The sequence below is a fragment of the Hordeum vulgare genome, chromosome 1H (assembly GCF_904849725.1).
Source record: "Hordeum vulgare subsp. vulgare chromosome 1H, MorexV3_pseudomolecules_assembly, whole genome shotgun sequence".
In the NCBI taxonomy this organism is placed as follows: Eukaryota; Viridiplantae; Streptophyta; class Magnoliopsida; order Poales; family Poaceae; genus Hordeum; species Hordeum vulgare.
In genome coordinates, this window is record NC_058518.1 from 480,486,380 (window position 1) to 480,506,908 (window position 20,529).

General features: G+C 44.9%; 1 protein-coding gene across 1 annotated transcript; it reads right to left on the reverse strand.

Moving 5' to 3' along the window:
- Nucleotides 1-2,772: 2,772 nt before the first annotated feature.
- Nucleotides 2,773-11,051, reverse strand: LOC123447406 (serine/threonine-protein kinase tricornered-like). Its single transcript, XM_045124004.1, has 14 exons — nt 10,809-11,051; nt 9,754-10,140; nt 8,830-9,004; nt 7,014-7,097; nt 6,679-6,920; nt 6,355-6,592; nt 5,288-5,367; nt 5,090-5,174; nt 4,559-4,690; nt 4,358-4,471; nt 3,730-3,777; nt 3,508-3,592; nt 3,315-3,371; nt 2,773-3,224 (listed from the first exon to the last, which is right to left on the reverse strand). Exons 2-14 carry the CDS (start codon nt 9,963-9,965, stop codon nt 3,103-3,105), a joined length of 1,674 nt encoding a protein of 557 aa, XP_044979939.1. The 5' UTR covers nt 9,966-10,140; nt 10,809-11,051; the 3' UTR covers nt 2,773-3,102.
- Between the last annotated feature and the right edge of the window lie 9,478 nt (nt 11,052-20,529).

The following is a 20,529-nucleotide window of genomic DNA, read 5'->3' on the forward strand; positions in this document are numbered from 1 at the left end:
TCCTCTAGGAGGTTACATTTCATTCTATGGTCCTGCTTCTTTGTTGCCACAGAGTGGTCATTTCCACAATTAAGGTCATAATATCGAAACTAAGCATTAAGTTTGATGGACCACTATTATCTTATATTGTCTTCGGTTCTCATAGATATCTCCACCTGTCACGTCAGTGGTCAGAGAGTTCCTAGACAATATGTGTTACTTGTGTAGGTCTTGAGATCATGTTGCCTGGGCACTTAAATTGGATAACACGCGTAGGGTTCACCACAGTATAATAACATACTAAGTAGACCATACTATACTACTAAGAATTCAAATGATGATATATGGAATAGGCACAAATCAATCTTACCACTTAACTACATCTCCCACACCTAGGGGAATTACTCACACATCATAAGAGGGGAATCAATCATAGAAGAGATAGAAACCATGAAAACCATATCGATAATATTGGGAGGATCCATAGTGAGATGAAAATGGTGCTCAAAATAATCTTGATCTCAGATGAGATGGAGTAGAGTTTACAAATTCCAATCCCTCTTACAACAGTGAAGGAGGTGATGATGATGATGGAGATCAAAGAACCAAAACTATGATGATCCTCGTTAGTTCTTCGGATCTTCTCCTCTCCTGTTCTCGATTGTTCTCTTCTCCTCGTGGTCCCTTCACGAAAGTTGCTTGTATAGACGAGGGGAGCTGCTGGCAGTCCATACGACCGCTCATGCAAGCGCTTGCGGTTGCATGGAACGTCGTCGTTTTCTCGGGTGCGCCTATTTGTTGTGCTTTCTTTAGGAAAGTTACTCTGTTTGGCTTGATTTTGAGCAATCCTCCTTGGTTTCCTTCCAAAAATAACTTATGTTGCCAATCATGGGAAAAAGTATATTTTCTTCTCTTTTGTTGGATTAGCATTAGAAATATTCGAAGAATAAAAGAATCCATTGAAACCAAGTAGAAATCATGATAAAAAACATCACAAATTCTCGACACACCAGACACTTCGAGATAAGAGATGGGGGAAAGTGATATGTAGAGCCCATAGGACACGTGGCAAAACGGAAAAGAGGTCGAGTGTGTGGTCGCTCGGCATAGGAGTACATGTCCCCTGTCTCATCGCAGTTGATCAAATGGGTCGTTGCGCGAGACGCACATGAGCGTTGGATCGGTCGGTCGGGTATCTCTCCTGATCATGTATCACCGAGTTGTTCAACTGATTTTGTGATCGGTTTGGTTTTGATTCCTTATGTTGGATAAACTGTATGTGCCGAAGGAGCTAAAAAAGAGTGATGGTTCGTTGAGTCTATTGTGAGTGGAGATTGGCCACGTGAAACAAACAAGTGTGTTGATGCAACCCAATGCCATGGGCAGCCTGTAGCTGCTGAAATTGAGCATCATCGGTCGTAGATCAAGCTTGATATGAATCGAGTGCGGAAAGTTGAGTCGTCGAGTTCCCTTGTCGTTTTTGCCATGCCCTCTGACGTCCACCTCGACGAGAAGGTCTTGTCGAAGTCTTCACCTTACAAGGTCGTCTTATCCTTCGTGAGGAGTCATCCGGAAGAATCTCACTATGTTAATAGGAATTTGATAGGATTGGAATCTTAAGGGCTACTTTGATTCAAAGGATTTTGATAGGAATTTTGGACGATTAGAATCCTATGAAAATTTTCCTATGTTGGTTGTTTGATTCAGAGATTGAATCCTATAGGTTTTTTTCCTAAGGATTTCTTTGTACTACTTCCCATAGAAATTCTAGCATCCACTCAAAGCTCTTTGAAAGAATCCTTTGCATTTCCTAAGAGGCAATAAAAAAACCCAAAATCATGTAGGATTGAAATGAGCACAACATTCCAATCCTACGGTTTTCCTATTCCCAAATTTTTAGAATCCCGCGAATCAGAGAGGCCGTAAGTATTTATAGTCCAACACGATGAAATGATACATAAGCTTTTGGCCCAACTTTTTTTCTTTTAGCATTAGCGAAATATAGTACTCTCTATGCTCGTTTGTAAATGGGTGACGTCTTACGTAACAAGACGGTTTTCAATTTGTATTTAAATGATGGTAAGATTTTTGCCACAGTATTTTTAACAAAAAAAGAAACTGTACCGCACACTTTCTAGGAGTCATTTAGTTACGACACACAGTTGTGCCTTATTTTCACAAAATGATAAGATAATCTGCAAGCTCGTTTCAAAAAGATAATCTGCAAGCTATGCAAAAATTATAAAAGAGAAGGTGTTAATGTACATAAGACAGTGATACAAGTCACACGACTTATTTTGCAGACAGAACTTTTATAATTTCCGTACAAGTCGCAGGTGGTAATACTAAAAGTAAAGGGCGAGTTTATACTAAAAATACGTACATTCTCTTTACTGTGTTATATAGCCGTCTGACTTGCATTTCAGACTGAAGGTAGGACAACGATGTGAAAACCCATGCCCCCATTTTCAGCTCTGGTTAGCTCTAAAGATTGCTCATTTTTCCCTTTTGACACACAAACGCCAGTTTCAAGTGAGAAAATACTGGTCCCTGATGTACCCAATTCTTTGTTTCGCTTTTGACGAAAGAAATGCAACTGGTAAGCCAAACTCAATATGTTACTGCCGACACACAGGCAAGGAACCCCCTACTTGTTCCAAGCATTTCCATGAACTTCACCACTTCCAAATGATTCACACCTTCCGTTTAAAAAAAAATGATTCACACCTGAGCCAGTGCCAGAAATACCATACCAGTCAGTTTTACTGTAAGCTATAAAATCTCTTCGAAACGTTCAGAAAAGCAGAGGTGAATTAAATTGTAATACACATGCTCGTCAGAGCTGGTAACAAAGTATACACTTATGCTGTAGCCAGTAATAGCCTGAGACCCATGGCCGAGACTGTCAAACCAACATACGGGCAACCAAACAAGCCTCGCTGCTAAAATCAAACACCATACTATTTTGGAGACGGGTTGGATTTTGTTTTAACGAATTCACTAAAAAGGAAGCATCGGTTAGAATTTACAAAAGTTGGACGGGGTAACACCAAGACCAAAAGGCAACAGTTGTTTTTCCTCTCTTTTACTTTTCTGTGGTTTACTTTTTAAAACCTCCATATCCTATTTACGTCGAGGTTGGTATTGTTCTGGTGGGGCGCTTGAGTGAGAAGAAGGTTGTCCCTCCTTGTGGGGCAACATATTTAAGAAACTCCCATGCACAGGTTCATCTTCATCCATGCTCTCTGTTTCAATATGAACGAAGGTAAACGGATCGTGATTAATAAATGGTGAGGTGGGGAACCAAATGTAAAATACTGGCCAGTGCTAGTTACCAAACAATGTCTTGATGGTTGGCCGTTTTGATTTGGAACTCTTTTTCTTCAGCTCGGCTGTTGCATAAAAGCACCATTCAATTATCAAACTAAAGAACTAAGAACATAAAAGCACCATTCAATTGTCAAACTACAGAACTAAGAGCACAAAATCCCTAGGCCAAGGGCAATAGTGCAGTAAAGAGAGACTAACCAATCCCTGCAACTTCATCGTCATTCACAATTTCAAAGTTCTTGTACGTGTATCCAACAAAATTTGCATCCTTGGATGGAAGCATCTGGAAAAACAAAATCTTAGTGCCGACATGAAGCTGAACATGAGTGAACTCAATGTCCCCACTGCATTATTATTTTAAGCTACAAATGCACGTTGCAAACACATGCATGCTGCATTTCATGTTGAATTCAGGCATACCTTTCTCCATGGACCCGCCTTAGATGAACTCTGAACTTGTGCTCCAGTCTGCAAAAATATAGTTGAAACAAAGGTAAATGCAAGCATGCCACCTTGAGCTTTCGACACAGTTCTAATTCAAGTCTCAACAACATTTATCATGGAGATCTATCTAAGTAGTAGGTACGTGGAAAACATGGCACGTGTTTAAAAAATTGTGCCATTCCTGTCTCAACCAAATAAATAATGCAACCACTATTTATATGTTAACCTGCTTTGGGAATATTTAAGTGTGTTTTAAAATTAGAAGTGCAAACCCCTAAAAATAAAAGGTGAAAACAATTAAAAACGGGTTATTAGCAGCTTCCATGCGAACTGCAACTGTCAGTATATGCATATTTCACCGCTCGGAAATATAAAACACACAGCGTTCTGGAATCTCTTAAATTGGCCACTGCATAACTGTGAGCCATGCCAACAGTCAATGCATGACAGACCACCGTCAGCACCAAAAAAGTGGGAACATACTTCAAGCCACTTTGGTTATCCGCTGTCATGCACCGCAGAAACCATCAAGTGTCTGGAGCAGGGAATACTATTAATGCATATTGTCTACAAAGATATACAAAGTGGAACCACAGAATATTACCTCCTCAAATTTCTCAAAGTTCTGAGTATCCAACTCGCCATTAACTTCTGGTATGAAAGCAGCTTTCATCTGATACAACTTTTCCCATTGGACACCTCTAAACCATGTATGTGCCTGAAGTGGATGATATGATGTTATCAGCTAAGCAAGTAACTGAGAGAAATGAGGGTGTTCTGTGTAGAACAAAGGTAAGGGACACACTTTTATTTCATGAGCTCCTTTCGTTCCAAGTCTCTGCTCAACATTACAGAGAAGTTTGCTTATGAGATCCTTAGTTTCAGAAGAAAGCTTTGCCTCTTCAGGAAATTTCAGGTGACTTCTCCAGTTCACAATCTGGATGAACAAGAAAGAGTTTCAAACAGATCAGATTGCATTTTTGTACGTTATACAAGTATTTTGTGTGCCAATAATCAAGTTAGGTGAATTGTTGGATAAAATTTCCTACTAGAGAAGATTTCACAGGGTAAACCTAAAATCGTGCTTGCAATATAATAATTTAATCTATATTAGTTGTATAGTAGGGAACTAGACATGAGCTGCAGTGACCAGCTGCAACCATCAGAATCTATCCACAGGTAGTAAATTACAGGCATTCTGCCCTATCCTATGTGTTATAGATTTGACTAAAGTCAGTCTCGTGTGAGTCTGGCAAGCGTTACCTAGGCTGAAAATGCCAAATTTCAAATAAACATCCTCAGTGATTGATTCATGAAGCCTGTGTGAGAGACATACCTTTCTGCAGGTTGACATTGGATCCTCCGAATAAAATGGAGGATAACCAACAAGCATTTCATACATGATAGCACCAAGTGACCACCTAAGAAAAGAAGAAATGCGAGACCAAGAATCCATTAAATACATAAAGCATGTGCAATGAAAATTAAGAAGTTAAACGACTAAAGAAAATCATTACAAGATAAGAAACCTAACCAGTCGCACTCCATTCCATATCCTTTCTTCAATAGAACCTCTGGAGCAATGTAATCAGGAGTGCCAACTGTAGAATACGCCTATATGACACAATAATGACCAACATGTTAGCTACGCCAGTGGGCATACTCACTTGTTAACATAGCAAAACATAGACAACATATATGAAAAGAAAAGCTCAAGTCAAGATAAAAATCCCACATAAGAAAAACCAATGTTTATCAAGAAGTACCATAATACATCATTTACACAACCCACTAGATGTTCAAAACTTAGAATATGAGGTATTTGATTTCCTTGCAAATAGTTATATCGCCCCACTGAACAAAGGTAATGGCTTTCTTGAGCTAAGGAAATTCCACTTTATATAAAACATCCTGCAATTGGATTCCCTCTATTAATTTTGATTAGGTACAACACCATGAAGATTGGCATATTACACCAAAACCATGCCTCCTTAGAACCGGACAGCTTATGTTTATGTATTCTTAATTTCTCATAGTTCTTCCTTGAGAAAGATTCATGTTCAGAGTAACTCAACAGCTAAAAACTTGAAATTTGGTATGGTTTCATGCGAGGTATAAGGCCAAGAAAATGGATATATAGGTAACACGAAGACAGCATAAAGCCTGGTAGGACCATAGGGTCTGGTCTGTCTGGTTTGATGCCCCAAGTTGACAAGCCAACATTTCAGCAATGTCAAAAGTTACCATGTATAGGTGCGTTAGGATAGTGATAGTGATTTAAGGTTGGTTTGCTGCCAATTCTGTGCCAAAATTTGGCAAGGTGCATTAGGATAGTGATTGATTTGCTATCAACATGAGAGACGAGATAATCCCTTCAAATTTTGTCAAATCTTGCCAACATCTCATGGAGCCAGAAAATTGGGGACCGAATTTCTACAAACTATTTTGGTAAGGCAAAAAAAAAAGGCATGAAACCAAGCATGCCCGTACAAGTATACTACAAACATGAATATATCAACTTATTAGACATGGCATCACAACATTGTTAATATTGTTTCCCAACCATCAATAAGTTGATTCCATCCTAGATGTGTTACTTACCAGCATCCGACGGTTCTTTTGCCAATGTGACAGCTGCTCCTGCTGCGTACGCTTCGGTGCAGAAGAGTTAGTTAATCGACTGGTATTATCAGGTAAAGGTTTAGCACCTTTTCCAGGTGTATAATCCGGTTCATTCAAATTTGGAAAATTACTACTATCCAAAGGTTTGCACAATCCAAAGTCAGAAAGCTTCAAGTGGCCACTGAGATCTAACAATAAATTATCTGGCTTGATATCCCTGACAGAACAAACACATAAATACATCTTAGATTACCGAAACGTTGGAATTATCAACAGAGCAAGAGAACAGTTTATACATGATACCTGTGAATGTAATTGTGCTTGTGGATGGACTCTATTGCTAATACAGTTTCTGCGATGTAAAATTTGGCTTCATCTTCTGTCAGTGTGTCCTTGCGCATGAGCAAAGTCATCATGTCACCACCAGGAAGGTACTCCATGATGAGATACAAGAACTCGTCATCTTGAAAAGAATAGTAAAGCTTTACTATGTACGCACTATCAACTTCTGCAAGAAGGTTTCTTTCTGCTTTGACATGTTCTACCTAAAATGTGTACAAACATGACACTGTCAGAGGACAGCATATAACCAGAGATGGAAAATACAAAAAAAAAATGAATAGACCATACATGGTTACCTGGCCCCTACGAAGCATTTCAGATTTCTTAAGCTTTTTCATTGCATATACACTTCTAGAGGTCTTCTCTCTACAAAGACGCACCTACATAATCACAATTCGGAATGACATTAAACATGATGCATATAGCGATGACCACAAAAGTACAAATAACTGGCGATGGTTACTTTATTGCATGCATACTTTGTAGCCCAGTTCTTTTGGCGGCTTATGGCGGCGCCGCCCCCTCCCCAACTTATTCTAGAATCCGCCCCCCATATTGGTTGGAGCTTCTAAACTGGTAACTAGGTTAGAAGCAACCACGAATATGGGGGGCGGCTTCTAAAATAAGCTGTGGAGGGGGGAGCTTATTATAGAAGCCGCCAAAAGAACTGGGCCGTAACAGGCTAACTTGGCATACATTTTTACAGTGCAGGGGAAAGAAGAACACAGCAGGAGAGGAATAGGAAGGCGTCGGAAAGAATTGAAAGAAAATATATCAGAAGAACAGAGCACACCACTATACCAGGCCATCATGTACGTTGCTTTATAAGTATACGAGTTAACTGCACTAAGAAAAACATCATTCTCATGTTCTCTTGCTGAAAAGGGCGAAAAGTGAATCCTTGTATGAAGGGATTCTTTTTATCCTGATGTGACTATATATGAAGAGCGGGCCTGGCGCAGTGGTAGAGTCTCCACTTGTGGCCTGGAGGTCCTGGGTTCGAACCAGCCTCCTTACAGAATTATTATGCAAGGGTAAGGCTGTCCAGAAATTCCCTTCCCCATACCCCACCTTGTGTGTGAGCTTTCGGCATTGGGTACGCCCTTTTTTTTATGTGACTATATATCTCTACTTCACTACCATCTCATAAAGTGGAGTTGGTGGTAGCAGTGAGTTCAGTCCCCCAACTTTACCTCAATCTCCCTCATCTATCTAGGAGCACACCCCTGCGGTTTAAAAAAAACAAACAGAAATAATGCAGTTGGGGAGCCTCGAACCTCGAACTTGCCTCTACACCAAACTCGGTCAAACCAACAAGCCGCCACCTCACCCATGTTTCAAATGGGGAAGTATTTTATAAGTATATACATGGCAGTTCGGGGGAAAAAATAACTACGACACTATTGGGGAGTAGCCGAAGCAGTAAATCTGTCAAAACAATTTTTTCCCTGCTATAGCTACTCCCCAATCCACGTCGTCCGAACGGCCCTCCTTCCAATCTCAATCATCCTAGCTTTCAAATTTCAAAATCCAGACATGGATATGCTTCAAATCTTGCACTGGTGGACCCATGGCTGCTGCAGTTACACAAGTCCGTTGTTGCTGCTTGCTTGACTTTTTCTTTGCAGTGTTGCAAGTGTGTTGGTCGTTCTATACTCTTAATTCAATACAACTACAATCGTATTGTTGTTCCGTAGCAACGCAGGGCATTGTTTTTAAGGCATCCCGTCTTGGACGCTTAGGATGCAAGGAGCCCTGGCAGCACCTTTCAATGTTTCCTGCCTTAGTCGCTTAGGCATCAGAGGGGTGGGTGCTCGCCTTAGGTCGCCTTATACCGCCTAAAGAACAATGACGGACGGGCATGCTAGTAGACAAAGAATACACAGGATGTTCCGTGTTGAGCAGCAAGTATAGAGGGAGCACAAAGCAGCACAATTTTGTGATCACATAAGGTATAATGTTTATGGGGAAATGGTAGGACGAGCAATAGTGCCAAGCCCAATATTGGCCTTCTGAACCTACTATTGACGACCAGAATTAGAAGACCAAGAGATCATGCCACATAGGAGGTTAAACAAACAAATCAACAACAGGGACCAAAGTGTGAAGTACCTCTCCAAATGCACCTCTTCCAATAATTGTCAAAAGTTCAAAATCTTCAACCCCCATCTTGTGTCTTTGCAAACGCATATATTCAGTCTCCTTTTTCTCCAAATGTTTTAGAATGTTGTTCTGCTCTTCTGCAGGAACTTCAGCATCCTGTAATTTCCTCTCCAACATCCAGCGCCTAAAAGTAGACAAAGATATTAGATCAGAATGATGACTAAATTGTAGCCAGCAAATTGGCCTCAAACAGAAGGGGCGCATCAAAGCACGACGTAGATTGAAATAAGTTACTATAATTGATGCAAAATATATGTCTTAGGGAGTAATGTTGATACAAGTTTTAACTGAGAACGAAATAAACAATCAGACGCAGGTTGTCAAAATTGCGCATTCAGAAGGCAGAAATTAACGGTGATGGTGTCAGCCAAAAGCTCTGAAACAGACGGCTACACAGCTTTCAAAATGGTTATATTAATCACCTTGAGCGAATCATTTTGAGATTAATATATCATATCAAACCTGAAAACCAATTAAGTAATATCCGGTAGTGAATTAAATGTTTTACGAAGCCACTTGTGCAACTGGGGGACTCAACAAACCGTTCAAGCTATGTACCTAATTTGGAGCTAGAGCTTTAATCCGTTGGAATTCCTATTTATGGCGGTGACAAGGTCCCGACAACTTGTGTGGCCCAAGGACTTCATCTTAACAACCTGAATCGGTGTTTACCATTCCAATCCCAACATGGCATGTGATGTGTGTACCTAAATTCTATAATATCAGATCAGTATTAAGCATCATGCTCGGTAATAGCAACAAAGAGGGTGTTTGTCGTTTTCCTACTCTACCGCATGGTAGGATGAGTGAAGTAGCAAAATCCGCAGCTAAAGCAGGGGAAAACGCGCGAATAAATTAAGTTACCAGCCTTACCTCTCTTTCCTATCTTGCAAGGACTTCATCTGGGTCTTGTAGTGGTTCTCAATGTACTGTTTTGCCGCGGCAACCTTCTGCTTGGTCGCGCTAGAAGGCGCGTCGTCGACCGGGGGCTTCCCGGGATCCTTCCCATGGCTGGCAGGCACCGCCGGGCTCTTTGACTTGTCCCGCGGCTGGAACTTCTGGAACCAACTTCTCGCGGAATCCATCGTGTGCTCACAATGGCATCATCTCCAAGACCAGAGAGCGTATTATATTGACCGATCCAGCAGCCGCCCACAAGGCCAAAGGAGCTCTGAAACGGTCAATCCCCTCCAAATGGATCAGATATCCAAATTGGCACCTTCTTTCTCCGTGGAACCCGATGCTGGGAATGATATCTATCTGGAAAAATCATAGAAAATTATCAACAGTCAGAATCGTTCGCAGCAGTTGCCATCCATCGCACGACTTACACGGGATAGGGAGGGAACGGTCAATAGAATCCTTCCAGGTTTCTCCTATTTTCGGACACGGCACATAAACCCAGTCAGAAATCCCGAAACTAAACCACAACCAGCATGAATCCTCCATCGACAGTAGCGGCTGACGCGCCGGTTACGAACTAGTAAACCGAACGTAAGATCCCAATTCCCGGCCGACCCCCCCCCCCCCCCCCCCCCCACACACACACACACAAAAAAAAAACTCGAACAGCCGCATTCCGGCGCAGAGATTCGCGGAATTGGACCCGGAAATCGCATTGCCGGAGCTCGCGCGCGCGAGGCCCCCCGAAAATCGCGGACGACGAGCGGCGCCAAAAACCCCCGTCAAACCACCCGGAAACGCCCAAGCCGCCTCTCTCGAGCCCGCGACCCCGCGGGGCGCCGAATTCCCCGCCGGGAGCGGGCCAAAACCCGCGCTCCCGACCACGGCGGCGACCGCTACTCAATCCAGGGCGAGAGAGGGAGGGAGGGGAGGGCGGGGGGGGTGGGGGGGGGGGGGGCACGGGAAGGCCCGTCCGGAGCCGCCGGCGAAACCGGGCGGCGCGGATCGGCTGGCGGGGCGCTCACCTCGGGGCCGGGGCCGGGGCGGCGGACGCGGGAGCGGATCTCGGCGGTGACCTGAGCGAAAGGTGGGAGGGGGGGGACTCACGCCCTTTTTTTTCCCTTCCCTTCACCTCGCCTCGCTCCGGGTTGGTTGTCCTTTTCGTGGGCAAAGGCCGCAAAGCGTGTGCGCGGGGGAGGAGGAGAGAGAAAAGGGCCGCCCGCCGAACAGCCGATGGGGGAGCGGAGAGACGAGCGCGTGCGTGCGTGCGTGCGTGCGTGCGAGAGAAGTGTGGCTCGCTCGCTCGCTTGGCTTTGACTCCCCCCCCAGAAACGAAACTTCCGCGTGGCTTCTCTACTCTGCTTCAACTGATTATTATTTTTTTGAGGGGGGCATTTTATTTTTTTCAATTGATTGATGGATGGAGGTCCGTTTGTTCGGGTACGGCACACGCTGCCTGCCTGCGTGCCGCCTTGGGGCGGCTCGGCAGGTATCCCGTTGGCAAACCGTGTGCCCACGTTTTCTAATTTTAAATTAAAATTAAAAGGGGTTGCTTGTATTTGTATACTCCTATATAGTTGAATGTGTTGGGTTTTTTTTAATTTCTTGAGCTGTCAGTGTATCCGGGTTTTTTTTTTGATAAGTCAATGTATCGATTTAGATATAGGAGTGGTTGTTTTTTATAAGTTGCTCACACATTAATCCTTTCTCCTTTTTATTACATGAATCAAAATTATTACACTGGGTGGGAGTTTTTTTTTCGGGTAGATTCGGTGGTTCTTACCGTGGACTTAGGAAATAATGGGAAAACCCGTTATGAAGTCGTCATGAACAGATGCTACTTCTGTAAACACGTGTGCAGCTCGCTCATAATGTAAAACTTTTGAAAGAAATCATCGCATACCATACATGTGCATCCAAGTTGTAGATTGTCTTGTTAGGCTGCGCCAGGAGTGTCAATCACCCTCCTTGACTTCTGACTTTGTCGACACGCCGTGTAGGCCGAACGCATTTGGATCCGCCTTAAGCAAAAATAAATTATTGACCGCCACATTTTTCAATTGTGGCGTCCTTGCCATCTTACATCATGATATGATTTGTCGGTACCTAGTCGTAACGGATCGTCGATGTTTTCTCATACCGGGCGGTGACAATTTGTGACATCGTCGATTCTTGTCGTGACATGATCATAATGGATCGTTCATGTCTTCTCCTCCAGGTTGGTAACGGTTGCCGACATCGTCCATTCTTGTCGTCACATGAACATAATGGATCGTTGATGTCTTCTCCTCCAGGTTGGTAACGGTTGCCGACATCGTCGATTCTTGTCGTGACATGATCATAATGGATCGTTCATGTATTCTCCTCCAGGTTGGTAACGGTTGCCGACATTGTCCATTCTTGTCGTGACATGATCATAATGGATCATTGACGTCTTCTCCTCCAGGTTGGTAACGGTTGCCGACATTGTCTATTCTTGTCGTGACATGATCATAATGGATCGTTGATGTCTTCTCCTCCAGGTTGGTAATGGTTGCCGACATCGTCTATTTGTCACCATATGCCCATGGTCGACAACACAAGTATGATGGCTTGACTCGTTGTCCCCAACGTCGCCCTAATAGGTCTCAATCAACGGTTCACCGCATCTCCACCCATGTGGCGGTAAATTGTCCATGATGAATCCCTAGCATCTCCACCTGTGGTTACGCGCTGGGCTCCGCCACAATGTTCCCTTACTTTGTTGTGTTTGTTGTGCTTATTCTTTCCTAATATGAACACAAGAACCGAATATGAAATGTTATTGATTTGTCAAATCCTAGTTGGAGGCATGATGGTGTCACGGGAGTGTTAGAAATATGCCCTAGAGGCAATAATAAATTAATTAATTATTATAATTCCTTGTTCATGATAATCGTTTATTATCCATGTTAGAATTGTATTGATTGGAAACTCAAATACATGTGTGGATACACATACAACACACTGTTCCCAATGAGCCTCTAAGGACTAGCTCGTTGATCAAAGATGGTCAAGGTTTCCTGACCATAGACATGAGTTGTTATTTGATAACGGGATCACATCATTAGGAGAATGATGTGATGGACAAGACCCAAACTATGAACATAGCGTATGATTGTGTCAGTTTATTGCTATTGTTTTCTGCATATCAGGTATCTGTTCTTATGACCATGAGATCATGAAACTCCCGGACACTGAAGGAATGTCTTGTGTGTATCAAACGTCGCAACATAACTGAGTGATTATAAAGGTGCTCTACAACTATCTTCGAAGGTCTCTGTTGGGATGGCGTGAATCGAGACTGGCATTTGTCACTCTGTATGATGAAGAGGTACCTATAGGGCCCACTCGGTAATACAAAATCACAATGAGCTTGCAAGCAATGTGATGAAGGAGTTAGTCACGGGATCTTGTATTACAGAACGAGTAAAGAGACTTGCCGGTAACGAGATTGAGCTAGGTATAGAGATACCGACGATCGAATCTCGGGCAAGTAACATATAGATTGACAAAGGGAACATTATAAGGGATTGATTGAATACTTGACATCGTGGTTCGATCGATAATGATCTTCGTAGAATATGTAGGAGAAAATATGGTGATCAAGGTCCCGCTATTGGTTATTGACCAGAGAGTGTCTCGGTCATGTCTGCATAGTTTTCGAACCCGTAGGGTCTGCACACTTAAGGTTCGGTGACGATATAGAGATAGTTGAGTTATAGTTCAGAAACTTGATCTCTAGCCTTCCCAAACTGCTTTCCACCAAATCAACCTCTCCTACCCATGCATATTTTGTGAGAGAGAGATTTGTGTTGAGAAGACTATCTTTAAAAGCACAAGAGCAAGGAGTTCATTGATCTATCTCATCTATTACCTTTTGGAGGGTGGTGCCTCCTAGATTGGTTAGGTGTCGCTTGGGAGCTTCCTGCTTCGTGTTGTGGAGTTGAACCAAGATGTTTGTAAGGGCAAGGAGATCGCCTACTTCGTAAAGATCTACCGTGAGTAAGGCTAGTCCTCCGCGGACGGAAGCCGTGGTGGGATAGACAAGGCCGCTTCTTTGTGAACCCTCCATGGGTGGAGCCCTCTGTGGATACTCTTTGGGAAAAGGCAAAAAAATTATCTTGCCAAGTAGTCTAATCAACCCCCCTTTAGACATACTTTCGAGCCTACAACAAGACACGTATTTGTATTGCTGCCACTAAGGATAAAACAATGGTGTCCATTCATATTAATTGAGTTTACTTTGTATCAATCATGTCATTGTTCTCCAAGCATTACTCTGTTTTACTTAATACTCTAGATGCATGTTGGACAACAGTCGATGGGTGGAGTAATAGTAGTAGATGTAGGCAGGAGTCGGTCTACTTCCTTATGGACGTGATGCCTATGTACACATGATCATTTCCATGAATAAATATTGCATAACTATGCGCTTTTCTATCAATTGCCCAACAGTGATTTGTTTACCCATCACATGCCTTCTTCAAGAGAAAAACCACTAGAGAACACCATGCCCCTGGGGTCTATCCACTTATATATTTACAAACACTACCATTTCCTTGTTGTTTATATTTACTCTTTATTTATTTTCCAATTTATATTTATCCAACTATCATCTACACTACCCATTTGCTTGCAAGTAACGAATCCAAGGGGATTGACAACCCTCTTGCCGTGTTGGGTGCAAGTGTATGATCTTTCGTGCATTGGAGCTCAAGTCAGGGGTTGTGTGATACTCTTATTGGTTTGATAACCTTGGATTCCCACTGAGGGAAATACTTATCTATAATGTGTTGCATTATCCCGTCCTCTTCGGGGAAAAAACCAACGCAGATCACAAGTATCAGCATACACTCTAGGGTGCATGAGTGTTACTCTAGGCATGTTGTTTGGTTGCCTGCTTGTGTACACGCAAACACGCAACCTGTTGTTTGGTGGCTGATACGTCTCCAACGTATCTATAATTTTTGATGGTTCCATGCTATTATCTTGTCAAACTTTGGATGTTTTCTTTGCCTTTTATATCTTTTTCGGGACTAACTTATTAACTCAGTGCCAAGTGCCAGTTCCTGTTTTTTCCATGTTTTTGACCCTTTTCACACGAGAATTTTAAATTGTGTCCAAACGGAATAAAACTTCCGAAAAGATTTTTTCCGGAACAAAAGATACGTAGAGGACGTGAGAACCCCAAGGCAGAGGCCACCAGGGGAGGCCACAAGCCCCCTAGGCGCGGCCAGGGGGGGCGCGCCTAGCAGGCTTGTGGGCCCCCTGTGGCTCGTCTGCCCTACCTCTTCCGCCTATAAATTCACGAAAAATCCAAAACTGCGCGAGAGATCCACGACAATACTTTTCAGCCGCCGCAAGCTTCTATCTCCGCAAGATCCCATATGGGGCACGTTCTGGTGCCCTGCCGGAGGGGGAATTCGGATACGGAGGGCTTCTTCATCAACACCATGGCCTCTCCGATGATGCGTGAGTAGTTCACCATAGACCTTCGAGTCCATAGCTAGTAGCTAGATGGCTTCTTCTCTCTCTTGGATCTTCAATACAAAGTTCTCCATGATCTTCATGGAGATCTATCCGATGTAATCTTCTTTTGCGGTGTGTTTGTCGAGATCTGATGAATTGTGGATTTATGATCAGATTATCTATGAATCTTATTTGAGTTTCTTCTGATCTCTTATATGCATGATTTCATATCCTTGTAATTCTCTTCGAGTTGAGGGTTTTGTTTGGCCAACTTGATCTATGATTCTTGCAATGGGAGAAGTGCTTGGTTTTGGATTCATACCGTGCGGTGACCTCACCCAGTGACAGAAGGGGTAACGAGGCACACATCGTGTTGTTTCCATCAAGGGTAAAAAGATGGGATTTACATCATTGCTTCGAGTTTATCCCTCTACATCATGTCATCTTTCTTAAGGCGTTACTTTGTTCGTCATGAACTCAATACACTAGATGCATGCTGGATAGCGGTCGATGTGTGGAGTAATAGTAGTAGATGCACAAAGTATCGGTCTACTTATCTCGGACGTGATGCCTATATGTATGATCATTGCCTTAGATATCGTCATGACTTTGTGCGGTTCTATCAATTGCTCGACAGTAATTTGTTCACCCACCGTAATATTTGCTATTTTGAGAGAAGCCTCTAGGGAACACTATGGCCCCCGGGTCTACTTCACATCATATTTTCAGCCTTACACTTTTACTTTGTTGCACTTTCCGCCTTCAGATCTCACTTTGTAATCAATCTTGAAGGGATTAAAACCCCTGTATAGCGTTGGGTGCAAGCTTGTTTGTGTTTGCGCAGGTACTCTGGACACTTGGCTTGATTCTCCTACTGGATTGATACCTTGGTTCTCAAAACTGAGGGAAATACTTACTGCTACTGTCGTGGTAACGATTCCGACAATAGAAAGGGGGTAGGATAACGAAGCATGATCTATCAAGATGCACATGGGTGACACGGTGGTTTTAGCAAGTTCGGGCCTCTCACAGTGGAGATAACAATCCTACGTCTCGTGCTCCAGAGAGGCTTTGTTTTATCTGTCATGGACATGAGTTACATGGTGTAGAGAGAACCAGAGCTCGAGGGAAAGAATGAGCCTGTCGAGGGCGAAGAAAACTATCCCCTTGGCTATGTGGTGGGGGTGGCTTATATAGAGTGTGTCACCCCCTCACCTCCTATGTTACAAGATGGAGCATTAGTGCCATGATGACAACCCACTATGAAACCTCCACTATGAGTATGATGCTTCGACTACCCTGTTGGTCTTCGCATATCCGAGTGAGACATATGGCCGAGTGGTTTACCGTCGTCCGAGTGGATAGTGTGTACTTGTCCGAGTGGATCCATACCGAGTGGATTAGATGTTGTCGCGATCCTGCCAGAATTTCCCTTGTAGTCCTAATAATGAGGTGCCCTTGGGTAGGACATATAGGTCAGGCCTATGACCCTACCCTAGGGTTGTATCCCCGTCATTAGCCCCCAAATGGATCAGGGTCCGAGTGGTGAAGGTGCCAATGTAAATCTTGTAGCAGCAGACCGAACTTGAACGTGCTTTAGGGCCTTACAGAACTGTGCGTCGATTGAAGTATCCATCATTCGCCCTCATCGATTCTGCTGAGTAGTATGTTCGAGTGAACTTGAGAATTGAAGTAGATCCGAGTGACCAACATGATCTTGAGACTCTAACTGATTGTTGATAGTCGGTTGGAGTCTGTTGAATCTGTTGAACTTGAATGTTGTTGCTGGACCTGACCAAGCAGAATGTTTTTTTGTATTTCTCTTCCTGTGGGGGCACGCTCAGTGCACCCACTGGGTGTAGTCTCCGAGCCTGTGTCGGACTAGATGAGTTTGGCATAGGGGATACAGCCCTAGGGTAGGGTCATAGGCCTGACCTATATGTCCTACCCAAGGGCACCTCATTATTAGGACTACAAGGGAAATTCTGGCTGGATCGCGACAACATCTAATCCACTCGGTATGGATCCACTCGGACAAGTACACACTATCCACTCGGACGACGGTAAACCACTCGGCCATATGTCTCACTCGGATATGCGAAGACCAACAGGGTAGTCGAAGCATCATACTCATAGTGGAGGTTTCATAGTGGGTTGTCATCATGGCACTAATGCTCCATCTTGTAACATAGGAGGTGAGGGGGTGACGCACTCTATATAAGCCACCCCCACCACATAGCCAAGGGGATAGTTTTCTTCGCCCTCGGCAGGCTCATTCTTTCCCTCGAGCTCTGGCTCTCTCTACATCATGTAACTCATGTCCATGACAGATAAAACAAAGCCTCTCCGGAGCACGAGACGTAGGGTTGTTATCTCCACTGTGAGAGGCCTGAACTCGCTAAAACCACCGTGTCACCCATGTGCATCTTGATAGATCATGCTCCATTATCCTACCCCCTTTCTATTGTCGGAATCGTTACCACGACATTTGGCGCCCATCGTGGGGCATCGCGTCTATCGAGCCATGATGCAAATGGTATTTTCATCAATCTTGACTAACCCAAGCTGTTCTGGGATGATCTCCCGGAGATCAAACAATCATCATCGAATATTAGACTATGGGAGTCCCGGCCATCACACAATCTACGGATGAATAAAATGCTAAGTATCAGGGAGTTCCTCTTCTCATCTTGTCTTTTTACATTAAATTATCTAACAATGAGTTGATCTTTACTCATGTAAGAGCATCGGCATGGTCCGCCCGTCGTCTCCGACTTCTTCTGCAGCGCCGACGCCACACTTCCACGCATCGGCGTTGACGCCGACCGCCTGTGGTCGTCTCCGGTCGCGACGCTGTCGTCAAACCCTCATGCACGACGGCCTCTTCATCCGGTCAGCTGCGTTGCGGCGTCCTCGACGTTGAAGGTGCATATCCGTCGACACGTACATGGCGAGGGCAGGCTACAACCCACGCACACCGCTCCGGCGACCACAACCCGACCGGAATGCCATAGTCAGGTTCATCGTGCTTGGTGACAGCGTTGTGTCCGTCGAAGCGCTGCTCGGTGCCGAGCACACCCTCGAGCTATCCGTTGAGCCCGCCGGTGTCGTCGTGTCCGACGACATGCTTCTCCGGCGATCGTAGCCCGACCTCGAGCTGTTAGTGGCTGACAGCGTCGTCATGTCCGTCGACGAGCTGCTCCGGCAGCCGAGCACGCCCTCGATCTATCCATCGAGCCCACCGGTGTCGTCGTGTCCGCCAGCACGCTGCTCCGGTGTCCGCAGCTCGACCTCGAGCTGTTAGTGCACGACGGCGCCATCATGTCCGTCGACACGCTGCTCCGGCAGCCGCAGGCCGACCGCGACGTCGACAACGTCCACACCAAGCTCCCGAGCCGTTCTCCGGTGTCTTCGATGGCTCGTCCCTAGCGAGTTCGACGGCCACAAGATTGAATCCAGCAAGACACACGGCGCATCAATAAACATCATGCAGTGAATGCGTCGTGGAAAATGGAAACACCCGTAGCATGCAAGACCTATCTTAACTCTTGCTTAATTACCGCTAATTCATATCTCTTGCATGCAGATCGTGAGTCAGACGTGAGTAACTCCTCCATCAATGCATAGTAACGTCTTCTCCATCAACCAAGCGGAGTCCTTCAAACTAGCTGGCGACCCGGCACCCCGGAGCAACGAAGCGTAGCAGCCGGCAGCGCTACTCCTTCCATCGGGGTGTATTGCCGGGCATGACGCACTCGACGACTTCTCCCTCCAGACACACAACATCTCTTTTGCCCATCCAACTGCTCGACGGTAGCCTCTGCGACATGCTGGACATGCCCCCACATGCAGTGGCTCTTTCAATAAGCAGCACGATGGCGTTCCCCCATCGGCGACGATTGCTGGGCAGATGGAGCGGTTCTTTGGTTCAGCGACCGATTCAGATGGACTGAGACTTCTACATTCACTCGGACAATTCACATGGCGAATTTTCACTTGGGCCAACTTCGGCATGGAGACACTCAGTTAAAACACACATCTACATCATGTGACATCCACTCGGACAATCCGCAGGCACTCGGTCGCCGACACGTCATCTTCACTACTCGTTCGGATGTCCATGACTTCATCAACATGTTCGACTCGGTCGCCCCGCGCCGCCGTTGCTCAGCTATGAGGCACGTCTTCGACACTTGGCTGTCCCGCGCGCCGTCACTCTGCATCGTCATCACTCGGCAGTTCCGCACATCGCTACCCGGCGAGACTCGTCTACCTCACTCGGATGCCCCACGCATCGCCACTCCGTGTGGCACGTCTTCATCACTCGGACGCCCCGCGCGCCACCGCTCGGCTTAGCTGCGATTCAGTATCGCCTAAGTTAAAACTACTTTGAGTATGGACACGCTCCACACTCGGGAACTTAGCTGCGACTCCGTATCGCCTAAGTTAAAACTACTACGAGTACGGACACGCTCCACACTCGGGAACTTAGCTGTGACTCCGTGTCGCCTAAGTTAAAATTACTCCGAGTACGGACACGCTCCACACTCAGGAACTTAGCTGCGATTCCGTATCGCCTAAGTTAAAACAACTTTGAGTACGGACACGCTCCACACTCGGGAACTTAGCTGCGACTCCGTATCGCCTAAGTTAAAACTACCACGAGTACGGACACGCTCCACACTAGGGAACTTAGTTGTGACTCCTTGTCGCCTAAGTTAAAATTACTCCGAGTACGGACACGCTCCACACTCAGGAACTTAGCTGCGATTCCGTATCGCCTAAGTTAAAACAACTCCGAGTACGGACACGCTCCACACTCGGGGGCTTAGCTGCGACTCCGTATCGCCTAAGTTAAAACAACTCCGAGTACGGACATGCTCCACACTCGAGGGCTTAGCTGCGACTCCATATCGCTTAAGTTAAAAACTACTCCGAGTATGGACATGCTCCACACTCGGGGGCTTAGCTACGACTCCGTATCGCCTAAGTGAAAACTACTCCAATTACGAACATGCTCCATACTCGAGAACTTAGCTGCGAGTCTGTATCGCCTAAGTTAATAACAACTCTGAGTGCGGACATGCTCCACACTCAGAGACTTAGCTGCGGCTCTGTATCGCCTAAGTTAAAAACTACTCCGAGTGCGGATATGCTCCACACTCGGGGACTTAGCTGCGACTCTGTATCGCCTAAGTTAAAAACTACTCCGGGTACAGATATACTCCACACTAAGGAACTTAGCTGCGACCCCGT